This window comes from Hippocampus zosterae, chromosome 17, assembly GCF_025434085.1.
Source record: "Hippocampus zosterae strain Florida chromosome 17, ASM2543408v3, whole genome shotgun sequence".
NCBI classification, from domain to species: Eukaryota; Metazoa; Chordata; class Actinopteri; order Syngnathiformes; family Syngnathidae; genus Hippocampus; species Hippocampus zosterae.
Window position 1 is genome coordinate 2,031,527 of NC_067467.1, and position 13,921 is coordinate 2,045,447.

The 13,921-nt window shown below is 46.4% G+C and overlaps 2 protein-coding genes across 5 annotated transcripts; both read right to left on the reverse strand.

The window, feature by feature from the left end:
• Positions 1-542: 542 nt before the first annotated feature.
• On the reverse strand, positions 543-7,277 carry LOC127590049 (probable ATP-dependent RNA helicase DDX17). Its single transcript, XM_052049459.1, has 13 exons — positions 6,889-7,277; positions 6,572-6,728; positions 6,370-6,466; positions 5,988-6,121; positions 5,781-5,846; positions 5,370-5,511; positions 5,006-5,166; positions 4,734-4,906; positions 4,544-4,654; positions 4,394-4,455; positions 4,247-4,306; positions 1,316-1,549; positions 543-1,221 (listed from the first exon to the last, which is right to left on the reverse strand). Exons 1-13 carry the CDS (start codon positions 6,936-6,938, stop codon positions 692-694), a joined length of 1,977 nt encoding a protein of 658 aa, XP_051905419.1. The 5' UTR covers positions 6,939-7,277; the 3' UTR covers positions 543-691.
• A 376-nt stretch (positions 7,278-7,653) lies between these two features.
• On the reverse strand, positions 7,654-13,886 carry LOC127590050 (transmembrane protein 184B-like). Of its 4 annotated transcripts, none has more exons than XM_052049462.1 (11): positions 13,459-13,886; positions 13,159-13,257; positions 12,624-12,857; positions 12,256-12,421; positions 11,613-11,703; positions 11,443-11,518; positions 11,204-11,295; positions 10,558-10,727; positions 10,192-10,386; positions 10,006-10,032; positions 7,654-9,488 (listed from the first exon to the last, which is right to left on the reverse strand). In XM_052049462.1, exons 3-11 carry the CDS (start codon positions 12,855-12,857, stop codon positions 9,259-9,261), a joined length of 1,281 nt encoding a protein of 426 aa, XP_051905422.1. In that variant the 5' UTR covers positions 13,159-13,257; positions 13,459-13,886; the 3' UTR covers positions 7,654-9,258. The 4 variants fall into 4 exon arrangements, with proteins under 4 accessions (XP_051905422.1, XP_051905421.1, XP_051905420.1 ...); XM_052049461.1 differs by having other exon boundaries at positions 13,159-13,261; XM_052049460.1 differs by lacking the exon at positions 13,159-13,257 and having other exon boundaries at positions 13,459-13,885.
• Positions 13,887-13,921: the final 35 nt, after the last annotated feature.

Genomic DNA, 13,921 nt, shown 5'->3' on the forward strand with positions numbered 1-13,921 from the left:
ATAATCTCCAAATTCTTCTGTGATTTTTTTTTTTAAGCATCAATTCTCCAACCAACTAAATATCCGTAGTGCCGTCTGCACCTACTTTGTATTGACTTTGACCGAAAACATTTAGGAATCAACACATTCAAAAGCATTGGTCAAAAACGACTCATCCCGACAATTGAAATCTGACACGTGAGAAGAGTACAATGCGTAGTCCATGTATATTGTACAAAATCCGACTTGGATAACGCCCTCCGCGCCACAAGATTACTCGGACGTCCAAACGAAGCTTCGCGACTCACTTCAAATTGTTTCCTTGGGTCCAAACATAATTATAAAGCAAAACTGTTAACGTGAATAGGCCAGTTTTTCATAAAAAAGCCTTTCCTACGTCTGCCAACCGATTTCTTCTTACCACTTGCTTCAAGAATTTTTTTTCCTTCCATAGAATTCTTAACGTGTCACCGGTGATTGAAAAATGGGAAATACCACAAAGGTAGTATAACTACACGTGTTTTAGGTTGACTAGTTGACTATTTTTACTTCTAATAAATCTTGCAAGTTTTCCAAAAAAAAAAAAAAACCCCACACATTGCTTTGTTTTTCAAGCCAAGTTTTTCGGAGCAGCCCTTTTGGGTCTCCTTGTACCCCAATTAAATCAGCGGGTTAAGTGGCGGGCTCATGATCACGTGTGAGTGGGTGTGGTCTAAATCGTACCAGGCGGAGGCGGTGGTGGCGCAGGCTGAGGAAACTGGAAGGTCGAGTGCGCCATCAGGCCGACTGCGGGCTGTAGGGGGTTGAACTGTTGGCCCATTAGAGGCTGGGGGCCTGACGAGGGGGGTGGGACTGGCAGCGCTTCACCTCCCACGGCTGAGGAGCCCCCCCTGGGACCGTCGTAGTGGCTCGTACTACTACTGCTGCTGTTACTACTGCCCCTTTGGTATGAGCTGGAGTTGGAACCATAGCTGTGACCTCCATTCCTGCTGCTGCGATCCTTGTAAGACGACGACGAGGACGAGGAGGAGAGGCGGTCTCCATCTCGGCTGCTCGAGCCTCGACTGTCACGAGCGTCGCGGGAATCACGGCCGTCACGTGCGTCACGGCTGCTGCTCCCGCGGCCATCTTTGGCACTACTGCCGCCGCCGCCAACCGAGCGCATTCGCCGGTCACACTCGTCTTGGTACATCAGGTTGGGATTGTTGGAAGTGGAGCCGCCTCGGAAGCGGGGGCGGCCACCTCGGAGGAAGGAAGGAATATTACGCCGGTTATGGTGACGGCCTACGTTGACACCCCCTCCAGAAAATATTCCACGAGAGAAAACGTCCCTCACCTCCACCTCCCCCGCGTCCGGTGTCCACCAGCTGCAGCAGTTTGGGGTTGATGGCCTGTCTGGCCTCCTCCAGAACCCGGATCAGATCACGAGCCTGGCGGAGGTTACCCGGGGTAAAGAAAGTATACGCGGTGCCTTTGTTGTTGCTGCGGGCCGTGCGTCCGATCCGGTGGATGTAGTCTTCCGAGGAATTGGGGTAGTCGTAGTTGATGACAAACTTCACATCCTCCACGTCTTTTGGTCACTCAAGAGGAGTCGGAAGGATCGAATGGGGTCGGTGCGATGGGAGGAGAAAACAAAAATACTAGTCAGAACAGAATCATTGCATCGGACGTTACAAGTTTCGTGCTTTTCACAAAAAAAAGTCCCACGCAATTGGATGCACTTACCGCTCCATTTTTGTACAACATACAATTTGTATGTGGCAATACTTACCGCGAGTCAGGACTCGGACAAATATAAGGAAAGAAAAAATAGAGCAGTTTCTTTCATGACAGCCTTGTTGAAGCTGCATAATTTGGATTAGCATACGGCGTGCCACTTCACAGATTCCCAAACCAGGATGTCATCATGGCGAGTCAGGCATTTTACATCGTATTAAAAAAAACGTAAAGAGAAAGCCCTCCACAAATTCTGCGGTGAAATCGATTTTAGAGAAATCCAGCTCGGTGCGGAAGTGGCATAATCACCTCGGCAGAGGTCAAACTGATTTAAAACCGATCGGTTCCGATAAGAATTTAAATTGCAGCGGGGAAGTCGTTTGAGGTCAGTTACTGATTAACAGATGACAAAAAAGGGCTGAGAAGAACAATGCCAGGAAGCGTCACGATGAAGGCTGGAAGGAGGAAAGGGGGGAAAAAGGGGAAGAGCGGAGGTGGTACTTACTTACCCTAGCCTGTTATCAGAGATAAAGTCATTACATTAGCACAGGATAGATGACTTCCCGCAACTCAAAATCTCTCAGCGGTCATGGGAGGTCAGCGAACAACGGAATCGAGAACGCGCACATCCCACATTCTCCCCCCTGCTTGTCACATCGCCCTTCCTTGAACAATTGAGACAACTCGGACACCCGTATTATAACATTTTGGCCTCTGTAATGTCCCCCCAGCCAGGTTGGCCGGGGGGGAAATCGCTTCTGGATAATCGCAAGTCGCGCACTGCCTGACATTAACGGTCTGGAAAAGGTCGCGATGGTCGGGGGCAGTTGGGAGATCTACACTTGAAAGGCTTCGGGGATGTTTGATTGGCGTGCTGTGTCCATTCCCTCCGACGTCATTTTTACAGAGTCTGCTATCCTCGAGCAAAAGTACCAAGAAACAGACTTTCGGGGCACGGATGTCAAACTCAGGTCTGCGGGCCAGATACGGTCCCCGTTGCGTCACTTATTGGGCTTCTGTTCAAAACGTGCTATGAAAAAAAAATGCTGATAACCAAATCCGGGGGCAATAGTGTGATATGATGTGATGAGCAGGGACAGACTAGGAAAAAAATTCGGTTTGGGAATATTGTTCAACGACCGGGCGTCACTATAGGGGTGGGGGGGGGGGGTTTAGTACAATCGGCAACGGGGGCGGCCATCACGCGGTACGACCGACCTAAAAATAGATGTGCTGAAACTCAACACATTTTCCTGCAAGTCTCGATGACCGGCGCAGCCCTGATTCCTACACAGAGTAGATTAGATAAGGCACAAGAAACGGCTCCGAGTTTGCGCCCCGTCAGTCGCGTCCGGCATGCGCAGGTGACTTGTGGACAAGTGGCACTTGTCGGCACGAGTCCGGCTGGATGGGATGCGAAGAACGGTTACGCAATTGTAGGAGGACATGAAATGACAGGGGTGGAGCTCAAGTGAGCATTTGAAAATGAACGAAAGCAAGACGGCAGAGACACTAAACAGGTCGAAGAAGAAGAAGACGTGTGGACAAAGACACGACGCAGAAGTGATGTGTGGAAGAGGAAGGAAGGGGGGGGACGAACAATTACAGAGAGGTGACTCCTCCAGGCCAGGACTCCTGCCAGCCAGGACCAGACATGACGTCCGCAGAGGGAGAGGCCGACCGCCACGGCCAGTGGTGGTGGTGGTGGTGGTGGGGGTGGGCTGGGGGGGTGTCGTGGCTGACTCGTTGGGGGGGGCGCGCATCCTGCAGCGCAGCCGTCCACGGGCCGACTCTGGCTCCGATCCACCCTCAGCTCCCGGTGGATGAGTCGCTGTTCCCGTGACGCACCACAGTGTGGCTTAGTATCGGTGGCACCAATTGAGAGCTGATTGTTGGGTTGCAGTCATGCTTGGTTGGGGGTTGTGGCTCCCCCCAATCAGTGTGGTGCGCCACTTGGACCATGGCGTGGCTGAGGGGAGCCCACCCTTGACAGCCCAGCAGCCCCCCACGCTCGCCCCTCCTTCCGTGCCCCCTCCCCGGTCAGCCAGGCGGTCGGCATCCTGGCAAGGGGGTGGGGTGGGGGGGGGGAGAGAGCATCGTGTGCTCCGCGGCCTCGGAGATGGCCGTGCGGGGACCGATTAATCGGGCCGTCTCTCTCTCTCTCTCTCTCTCCCCAAAAGTCGGCTTTCGATTAGTCATGCCTAGGTCCGGCTGCAGGCTCCCGAGGGCCTGTGTACTTCTAGTTGGCAGAAGAGAGACTTGGAAACAAACAAAGAAAAGAAAATGAAAAGAAAACAAAATGAACATCGAATTAGCTTCACGGTCGAGCTGCGTGACTCGTCTCACCTCTTTTTCATAAGACACCTCGCATTCATCTGGAACGGTCTAAACATGATTTGCTTCGTCGATGCACGCTGATCCGAGAAGCAAAGCATCATTTGTGTCATCAACTACGAGAGCGCTATGTGCGAGTGTGGCCTTACTCTTTTTAACCTATGCAGAGCAAACGTTTGTGTGTAGTGCGAGCGACATTGTGGCACTCGGGACATACCCAAACCACGGGAAGCCACGTCGGTAGCGATGAGGATTGGAGCTTTGCCACTGCGGAACTCTAAAACACAAAGAGGGGGGGGGGATTCAGAGGCCCCGGCATAAAATGGAGTTCACCGTATTGTGGCTGTTGGTGTGTTTGTGGTACCAGTCAACACCCAGTCTCTCTCTGGCTGGCTCTTGTCACCGTGAATGCACATTGCTGGCCACCTATGGGGGGGGGGGGGGGGGGGGGGAGTCAGTAAGACACATTGCTGATAGTTCCTCAGATTATAAAAGCGCTGTGCCCTCAGCTCACCCATCACGCCGCATCCTGCGCGTGAGGTCATCACACCGCTTCTTGGTCTCAACAAAGATGATAGTCTTGTTCTCTTTCTCAGCCATAATCTCTTCCATCAGCTGTATCAACCTGACATTTAAAAAAAAAAAGAAAAAGATGATTCGAAATAACATGCCGACAGGTCTGCAAATGTAACCAGGGTACTTACTTGTTGTCCTTTTCGCTATCCATGCACACATCAACGATCTGAAGGATGTTGTGGTTCGCGCTCAACTCCAGTGCGCCCACATTGATCTGCACGTAGTCTTTGAGGAAGTCTTCAGCCAGTTGACGCACCTCTTTTGGCCAGGTGGCGCTCCACATCAGCGTCTGTCTATCGGGCTGGACATGCGCAAATAATTACGTGTCATGAATGGATTTTACAACGGCAATCGTGAGGTAGCTTTCAAATTTGTGGACTGAGTTTATTACTGGCGTTACCCTGATCTGGTCCACAATTTTGCGAATCTGAGGTTCGAATCCCATGTCCAGCATGCGGTCAGCTTCATCGAGGACTAAATATGTGCAACGCCGCAGGTTGGTCTTGCCTGCCTCAAGAAAGTCAATCAGACGACCTGGAGTGGCGATGCAAATTTCAACCCCTGGGAGGACGACACGGGGAAATAAAAGACGACAGGAAAAAGAAAGGTGCTAAGTGAATCGAGAAATGTTCAAGCCCATAAATTCAGACATGACCCTTTCTCAGGGGGAAAAAAATACATTCGATGAGTTACAGAATACATTTTCTTCACCAATTTTAAGTTAATACCTGTGAATAAAATATTCAAGGATCAATAGTGCATACCTCTCTCCAGATCTCGGATCTGGGGTCCTTTGGGAGCACCCCCATACACACAAGTGGTTTTAATGCGAGATGATTTCCCATAGTCGGACGCCACCTGCTGGACCTGCTGTGCCAGTTCTCTTGTGGGCGCCAGAACCAAGCACTGGAGAGGATGAAGAGATAGAATCCCATAAGGCAGTGCTTGTTTCTCAACCCAGCCAAAGCGCACACTTTGCATCGAAAGAAAAATCTCACTGCACGGCACACAAAATTAATTAAAATTTGCTGTGGAACAATTTTCACGCTTGGATAATTTCCCGTGAGACACCTGATGATTTGCCAATGGCTGGGAACTCACTGCTATGAAGACCCATTCCAATATGGTGTTATAAATGCACAGCACATAACTATACTTTGCTTCTCCTTACGTACAATGGGCCCATCTCCACGCTCCAGATAGGGCTGATGGTTGATGTGCACAATGGCTGGCAGCAGATACTGTGGACGGACAAAAGGGTCTTTGATTAACTTCAAATGTATGTCCCGAATGTTGTAGCCAATAAGTATGTAAACGTAACATGAACAAAGGAAAATACCAATAGACAGCGTGATTTCGGTGAACTAAAAGATGACTCTTACCGACAGAGTCTTCCCTGAGCCAGTCTGTGCAATTCCCACCATGTCTCTCCCACTGAGGGCTAAAGGGAATCCTTGGGCCTGAATGGCTGTTGGCTCCTTGAAATTTTGCTGCGTCAAGACATCCATTACATATTCTAAAGAGAAAAGAAATTAACCACTTGTATTAGGTAACGGAAACATGCTTTGTTATTTTGCTTTGTTATGTCAAGTTTGGTACATGTCAGACTGTATTTTTTCTTTACTTTTACTTTCAATGAATTGAATTTGTGTCATACGAAAAGAAAAACAACCCCAACCCTTTTTTAAACCTGAGTACCATGGGGGGTTTCTGCTTTTACATAAGGACATTTGCAACCTCGAGATCAGGTTTTCAGATGCTTACGAGGAAACTTTGCTTGATGGAATCCGGTGACCGGCTTTGGGCAGCCTGAACCCCGAATGGTTATTTCTTTCTTCCTTCTGTACTCCTCGATGTCATACTGTTGGGGAGGGGGTTGGGGGGTGAGAATCCAAATGGTGGTGAGGTGGTTTAATAGACTCAACCCTAAAATGTAGTGAAAAGAAGGAATTTAACGAAAACATACCTGATCCATGCGTTGTACTTCCGGATGCTCGTTGTAAAAGTTCTTGTCGAATTTGGGGAGTTCATCCAGATCCCATCTTTTCTTCCGCAAACGGTCGCCAGGACTGCCGAATTTTTTAATCGAAGATGAGCCTCTGCTGGACCCGAAACGAGGGCTTCTGTAACATGATAACAACAAATAGAACTTTATTGATATGTATTATCCTATAAAATCGAGATTAGTGTTTTTTTGTGGTGCTACTCCCAAACGTGGAATACGCACAAACAAGAGCTGCTGTTAGCTTTCAAGCTAAAATGGATTTCACTGAAAATTCTCACCCCCTGTCACGACCACGGTCTCGATCTCGGTCTCCGTAAGAACCTCTCATTTTTAAGACTCGGTTCCTTTGGGAGATAAAAGAGGTTGTCGGTTATTTGTGAGATTTCGTTTGCTTTTCCAGAGTTACCCTTTTCAGGATTTCCGAAGGAGCTTCAATGGGACCCGCCGACTAGTTCCGAGTAAAAAAAATGCTCTACGTGTAACGTTGGTTGTGATGAACTGGGACGGCCTTGCAAAGCCCTGGTTTGGGAAAACCAAAGAAGTACTAAGTCGCGTATCTTTGGTGATACTGTATACGTTTGGACTGCTGTTAAATTGAAGATAACAGCTATGTTGTTAGCTTAGCAATTCGGCTCGGATCCGAGTATGTTGATTGGTTGGTTACTGACTGGACACGCCCCCAGAATAAGATGGACCCATTTGTTATTCTTCACGTAGCAGTTTTTGTTTGCTCCACGTTTATTTGAATACTTAAAACCATGGCATTCGAATTAAAGTATTTAAAAGAAACATGGAAAAATGCAATCTACATTTTTTATACAATTTTGTCACAAAATTGAGTCTTGATTACAGGACGAAACTTGTTTGTGCTTTATGGGGCTGCCTAATAACCTCAGTTTCAAAGAAATTCATGGTCGCGCACCTGCAATGCAATCCAGAAGATTGTATTTCACAAACTAACCGTGTTCCTATTGTTTTTCATCATGACTTAACAGGGTATTGTGTAGCGGGTGGTGGTGGTATGGTCTCAAAAAAACTACTGCTTTTGTCTAAACGTTTATTTCCCTTTCAACACTAACAAAACCCAACAGCATAAAAGTATATAATACCAACAATACACAGATCAAATGTATACAAGAGAAACATAACAGCAATGTATCAAAATTAAAATAGTAAAACATAGTACTATATGTAGCAATGCCATTAAAGTCATAATCATGAAATGTTTTACAGTGTTTAAACTGTTATTCACAACATTATTTTCTTTCTGGAATGTGTCCTCATGTAATACATCCAATTCAATTATGGGATCTTATAATTGTATTAAGAGGAAAAAGATTCAATGAAAGGCTGGATAAATGATGTATTAATCATCGCAGACATGAGTTTGTCGGAAATGCAACTGGAATAGTTGTCACAGCTAGAAAATGCCATTTGTGTCCATTGATCATGGCCCCCACATTAGTTTTGAATTAACTTTAGCTCTCTTTACTTAACCCACATTCGACACGCTGTTTTGCATTTGCCAAAAACAGGCAATCGTTACTTTGAGGCAACAGTGGGGGTTTGCCGCAGTGCTCCGCCATCAAACATTGACAATCACAACCACAAACGTCTACTGGCTGCCGCAAAAACACAAAATCAACAGCACCTGATGAACAAAAGTCTACCCAAACACAGTCCGTCTTGAAATAATAACATTAATATGGGTTAGTTTTCGGTTGCCTCCTGGGATTGACTGTCGTGAGGCTCTTGCATTTCCCCTTACACAGCATCTCTGCATCGTAAAAGCAACAATTCCATTTTAAGAAACAAATGCAGTCATGTTTATCCTCTTTCATGTTTTTGTTTATCTGTCTGTAACAATTTACCTACTGACTCAAGGCCGCCTTGATCCGGAATACATGCAGTGACCTTAATTGTGAGATTACAATCCAGTGCACGCCACAGCTGGGCCATGCTGCATATTCACTAATCTGTGTGGGCGTTGCCCTTCTGTCATTTTTCCCAGCCCACTAAAATCTCTCCTAAATCACATCCCTTGGTGATTCGCAAATATTAGCAGGTCATCAGCTTCAGTCGCGCCATGACAGTTGTCCCCCGCCCCCATCTAAACCAAGTGCCATATGCCATTTCTGGAATAACAATGTTCATACCTAATCCATACCTTCAAGGTTTTATATGGAATGATTTTCATACATTTGTATATGTGTGAATAAAGCCCTGATTCAGTTGAGAAAAAAATAATCTGTCAGTGTGTTATTAATTGGGAGTCCATTTTCCTCCTCTCACTATTTGGCAAGTTTCCGGTATAACTTCAACCCAAGAGTGAACATGACAAAAGTTGACAAAAGCCACCACAAGTCAGAAAATGATGGCACTTTGTAGCTGCAGCTCAATATACGTACAGTAGCCGTCGTCTAGCTTTAGCTGTGGGGTTTAAAGTGCAGTATCAGGAAGCTACATGTAGCCATATGGTGAATCAAACACAAATTGCAAACACAGCTTCCATGCTCTAACGGCCTCTTTGACGCTAATAACAAAAGTCATAACTTTGCCGTCTAATGAACATATTCTAGAAACACCCAAACTTTCCCCTCAATTCCTTATCTCGGTCATGGCTTCTGAAAGAAAGACGTGGTGGAATCTCAGAACTCATCGTCAGAGCTGAGCAGCAGCGTCTTCTCATTGTCCCCTCTGGTGCTGAGGTTACTGTGGCTGCGAGAAAGAGCTGGCCCTCCGCCTCGCTCCAGGGTGGATTGCTGGGTATACTGCTGATAAGCTGGCGAGAAGTTATGGATGGCGTCTTGAAGCATGTCCCCTGGGTTCATCGTCTCCTTCAGACTGCTGGAGATGCTCTTCATTGGTGCACAGCGGCCTGGAGGGGAGCGAAGACGAAATAGACATTTCGCTGTCACTGAGCAGCATGAATGAGGGGAGAAATTAAAAGGGTTAAAATGAATAAGAAAAAAACCATAAAAGACAGACTTGAGTGTCCATTCGGAATGCGGACGACACATTAAAACAACTTCAATGGAAAAATATGACTGGATCGACACACTAGATTAACTAGTATCAGTTCAATGGATAACAAAATGGTGGTCTCCAAAAACGGGGTTACACATGATGTAAGATGACAGGAGCATATTACATGTATTTTGGATTCTGGGGTGAGGGAAATATCGGGGGGACTATTCAACAAATGTACCCCATGGAGCAAAACTAAGATGTATATCAGCGATAAAATAAATACATAAACTTGACTCACGTCTATTCAAAATTAAAAAGACACTCTTCAAGCATTGTGAAACATGATACAAAAGCCCCCCAGAACAAAACACTTTGACAAAGACGAACATATACAGCGGGAAACAAAGCTTTTGGGTCACACCTACCGTACTGTCCATAGATCGGAAATGAGCCTTTAAATGCAGCATAGCAAGGAAGAAAAAGGACAAATAGAAATAGTGTTTCAGAAAAGTCAAGGACAGACTGAATCGGAAAATAGAGCAAGAAAAGAAAAACTAAAATAGCCTCGCGGTAGAAGAAACCTCCAACTTTCCCATGTAAAAATAACGTACCATATGAATCCAGCCTTTTGTCCATATAGACCTTGTAGGTGAAGGCGTGGCGCAGAGCAACGGCGGCGAAGAACATCTCAATGCAAATGATGAAGTTCTGGTAGCCGGCAGCGACGGTTCCCTCACCCACAGAAAAGTCAGCAGAGTTTATCTGCGGAATGGCACCACACTTCTCAAGAATGGCCAGCAGCATTCCTGAATCGAAGAGAGAAAGGAAACGCCCACTTTTAGCCATTCGTTCAATGCGACACAACAAAAAGTCCCACTCTTGATATCACTCAACTAGGCCACGCCCCTTTCCATGTTTTTCTTTACTATCGAGTGGCAAAAGATACACGACAGGTCAATTGGGGGCGGTCTTTGTACCTTGCCAGAAGGAAAGGAAGATGACAGACTTGACCATGAAGAACTTCAGCACGGGGCTGTAGGGGACCAGTAACTCTCTTGTGGCAAAGTAGAAGAGGAAGAGCGCGTACAGCGACAGGCTGACTGAGATGTTGTAGATGATGGTCACGTACAAGTAGCCACTTGCCACACTGGATGGAAAGCACACAGGAGAGAAATCGTTTAGCTGCACAGTATTAGGCTTGTAAACGTGAAAACAATGGGAACCATCTATTTTACATAACGCCATCAGGAACATCAAGTCAGAACTAATCAATTACAGGGCATGAATAAATTATGCAAGTCCACATTCCTCAGCATCTCAACAGTGGGGAAAGGAAATTACACAGACCACGTTTATCCAGGGAAATGGACATCTGGACTTCATAAATTGGCCAGTGGTGTGTTTTTACAATGTATCCCTTTTGAGGAAACATTCATGTATTGGTAGAGTTGTGAATTAACTCATCACAATCAAATGTGTGCTCAGGTTTTATTACAGAAATAATTGCACCGCATTTAAATATTGAGGAGGCATTCGGGTGACGGAACAACAATCCAATAGCATGACCGAAAACCACTTTGTCATTAGCCGTGACGGGTGCGAATGACTGTTGCGGAAACCTACTTGAAATCGCCATCTTTGTATTTCCCAAAGGCCTGGAGAATGACGGTGATGATGGCCATTAGTGGTTTGACCACACAGAACTGCAGAGTGGCCTGGGGGAGGCGAAAGAGGCAAAGTCAAGTCGATATCATGAGAAAAAGGGAGAATGCATCAAAATTCCTTGAGTTGTCAAACCGTTTGTACACACAGGACGAGCGCGCACTTAACATTTATTTGATTAGATGGTCATGCGTTTGTACCTGTTTGCAGAACCTGAGGAAGCCAATGGAGTAGGTCTTGCCCCACAGACAACAGGTCCCATACATGCAACTCGACCTGGAGTGAAGTGCAGGGTCGCACACAAGTCAAACATTGGCGGAAGCGCACGCGCAGACTGCAGTGCTTGCGAGCGGCGGCGAACAATACTGACTCAATGGGTTTTCCTCTGATTTCAGCCATGATGGCACTCTCGCCTCCCAGATATTCGTAACACAGACTGAGAAAGTTGTAGATGACGAAGGCTGTCGAGAGCACAGACACAAATGATGACTTTACAAGCAGAGATTCCACACCAGGGTGCCGCGCGACACCGGGATGTCAAGAGACATCGTCGGGGGTGCTGCGGAAAATGATCCGATTTCACTTACAGGGAAAGTTTGCACCACTTGGCTTGTACCACATGCAGCAGAAATCACAAATAACTGCAATTTCCTTGGGTTGATAAATCAGCGATCGGAGATGGAATCACACGCACTGTAAACTGCAACTTCAGAGACATTTTTTTTTCTTGCCTCACTGGATTCGCTGAGCCCCAAGCGGTTGCTAGGAAACAAGCTATCCGTTTCCTGTAATCTTCAACAGGCCGCAGACGTGATAATGGAGGGCGAAGTCTTTGCAAACGGCCTTTGCGGGGAAAGGCGATTTATCACGGTTATATCAGAATGGATACTTTCTCAGATGAACATCGACTCATCTCTGGGGTTACCATCGGCGAGTACGGCGTCATACTCTCTGGCCTGAGAGCAAAATAAAGCTGTTTTATCAGCTCAAAGCACACTGCTCTGTCCACTCACCTTCGTAGCAGTCTCTGACGGTGTCAAAGTACACGTAGTACTCCTCATTGGTAAAGAACAGAAGGCTGAGCCAGGAGTCAAAGGCATAAATTGGGACAATGAAGAGAATCCTCACTATATGTCTCTGCTCATTTGGGGAGCTGTAGTAACGTAGGTGCATGTAGATCTGCGGGAACAAAGAGTGTAAACAGACACACACCTTTGCTTGAAAAAAAAAATCTGTGGCGCGTCGCATTATTTATTATAAAGTTAGTAGACTTTCGTTAGATGAAATTGTGTTTGGGGAAACGATAAACTATAACTTGCTATACAGTCTCGCTATCTTGCCATATGTACTTGCAGTGAACAAAGTAAAGGACTGTCTTTACCTGGTGACATGTGATCAGCAGTGCCGTCCAAACAAAAAAACCTGATATCGTTTGGGCGGTAGAGGTCATGAGGAAAATGGGCTGCTCTGCGGTGACCACCGGGGTTTCTGGTATGAAGGAAGAGTTTGAGCCCTGAGGGGGCATCGTCGCGGGGGCCTTGAGTGCAAGGCCTGCTGGAGAGTCATTCGCCAGCCTCTCTGACAAAGCCATGTCTCGCCTCCAGAGTCCACTCATCTGTTTTGTAGAAAGGAGGCAGAAGGGGTATTCTAGGTAAGAATTATAAAAGCACTCTGCTGGTTAATGATTGGATTCTGATTAAGAATCAAAATTAAGTCCTGACGCCTTCAAAGTGCACAGAGGAACGTGAGGCCGAAGAGCCAGATGGCTGTGCTGTATATAAAGGTTAGTGCTCCTTTTCGATCAAATGCTCAATGTGGATGCTCCAACGTCAGGCTCATTGATTAGAATGTAAATTGTTAATTGGGTTCAGTAGTGTCCCGCTGTGGATTGACCCACAAAAGGCAGAAGTCATTACATATTGCTAGGCAGGGATGCTCTACTAATCGGTAGTCTTTGTGACAGGTCAACATGTGTCCGCAGGCGTGGAGGCTGCCTCGCTCACTCTCGTCATCTGCTGACTCAAATTGTGTTCAAAGGCATCGACGACAAACATTGGTCCTCACAATTTACAGCGGCTCCAGTAAAAACAACCCATCCATTATCTGAACCACTTATCTTCAATAGGGTCATTGTGCGTGATATAATAAATAATGTGTAACTTCCAAAATATGTTTACATATATACATATTTAGCATGACACACGTATGGTACTTACCTCCTCCGCAGTTATCTGTCAGCGGTACCGTTTGGTATCCAAACATCAATTTAGCTCATCACGGGTCAGTGACGCGCTTTTTCAGGACAACCATCTCAACGGTTGCATTCGGACGAAAGAAACGTTGCACTGCTGCTCCAACACAAAAATATTTGCCCGTTTCCAACAGCTAGCAAATGTGTGTATAGCTGGGGGCTTGAGGCGGTAATGCTAGTTCGCGTTAGCTTGCCGTTCACGTCCTGTATTAGCTTGTATTTTCGGTGTACATTCAGGTGAAAAACCCCCAAAGTTTTGAAGTAAGCCTTAAAACGAGAGTGACGACGATCTTGTAACTTCCTTTTGAAGACCAATACGCCTGTGCCGTTAGTCCTTCACATCGCCACCCGTGGATGCCAAAGTAAACGTCACATTTTTGCACATGCGCAGTGTGTCTTTTGCCACGTAATAATCGCTGTTTATCAAA

What these genes read in the sequence shown, in the direction of transcription:
- LOC127590050 (XM_052049462.1), bottom strand. Translation starts at nt 12,857, where the DNA reads ATGAGTGGACTCTGGAGGCGAGACATGGCTTTGTCAGAGAGGCTGGCG. An exon ending in CGTCAGAGACTGCTACGAAG is followed by an intron (nt 11,704 to 12,255) that starts GTGAGTGGACAG and finishes TGCTCTCGACAG; the next exon opens with CCTTCGTCATCTACAACTTT. An exon ending in CAAAAGGCTGGATTCATATG is followed by an intron (nt 10,033 to 10,191) that starts GTACGTTATTTT and finishes CTGCATTTAAAG; the next exon opens with GCTCATTTCCGATCTATGGA.
- LOC127590049 (XM_052049459.1), bottom strand. Translation starts at nt 6,938, where the DNA reads ATGAGAGGTTCTTACGGAGACCGAGATCGAGACCGTGGTCGTGACAGG. An exon ending in CCATCAAGCAAAGTTTCCTC is followed by an intron (nt 6,122 to 6,369) that starts GTAAGCATCTGA and finishes TTTTCTCTTTAG; the next exon opens with AATATGTAATGGATGTCTTG. An exon ending in GCTCAGGGAAGACTCTGTCG is followed by an intron (nt 5,847 to 5,987) that starts GTAAGAGTCATC and finishes GTCCGTCCACAG; the next exon opens with TATCTGCTGCCAGCCATTGT.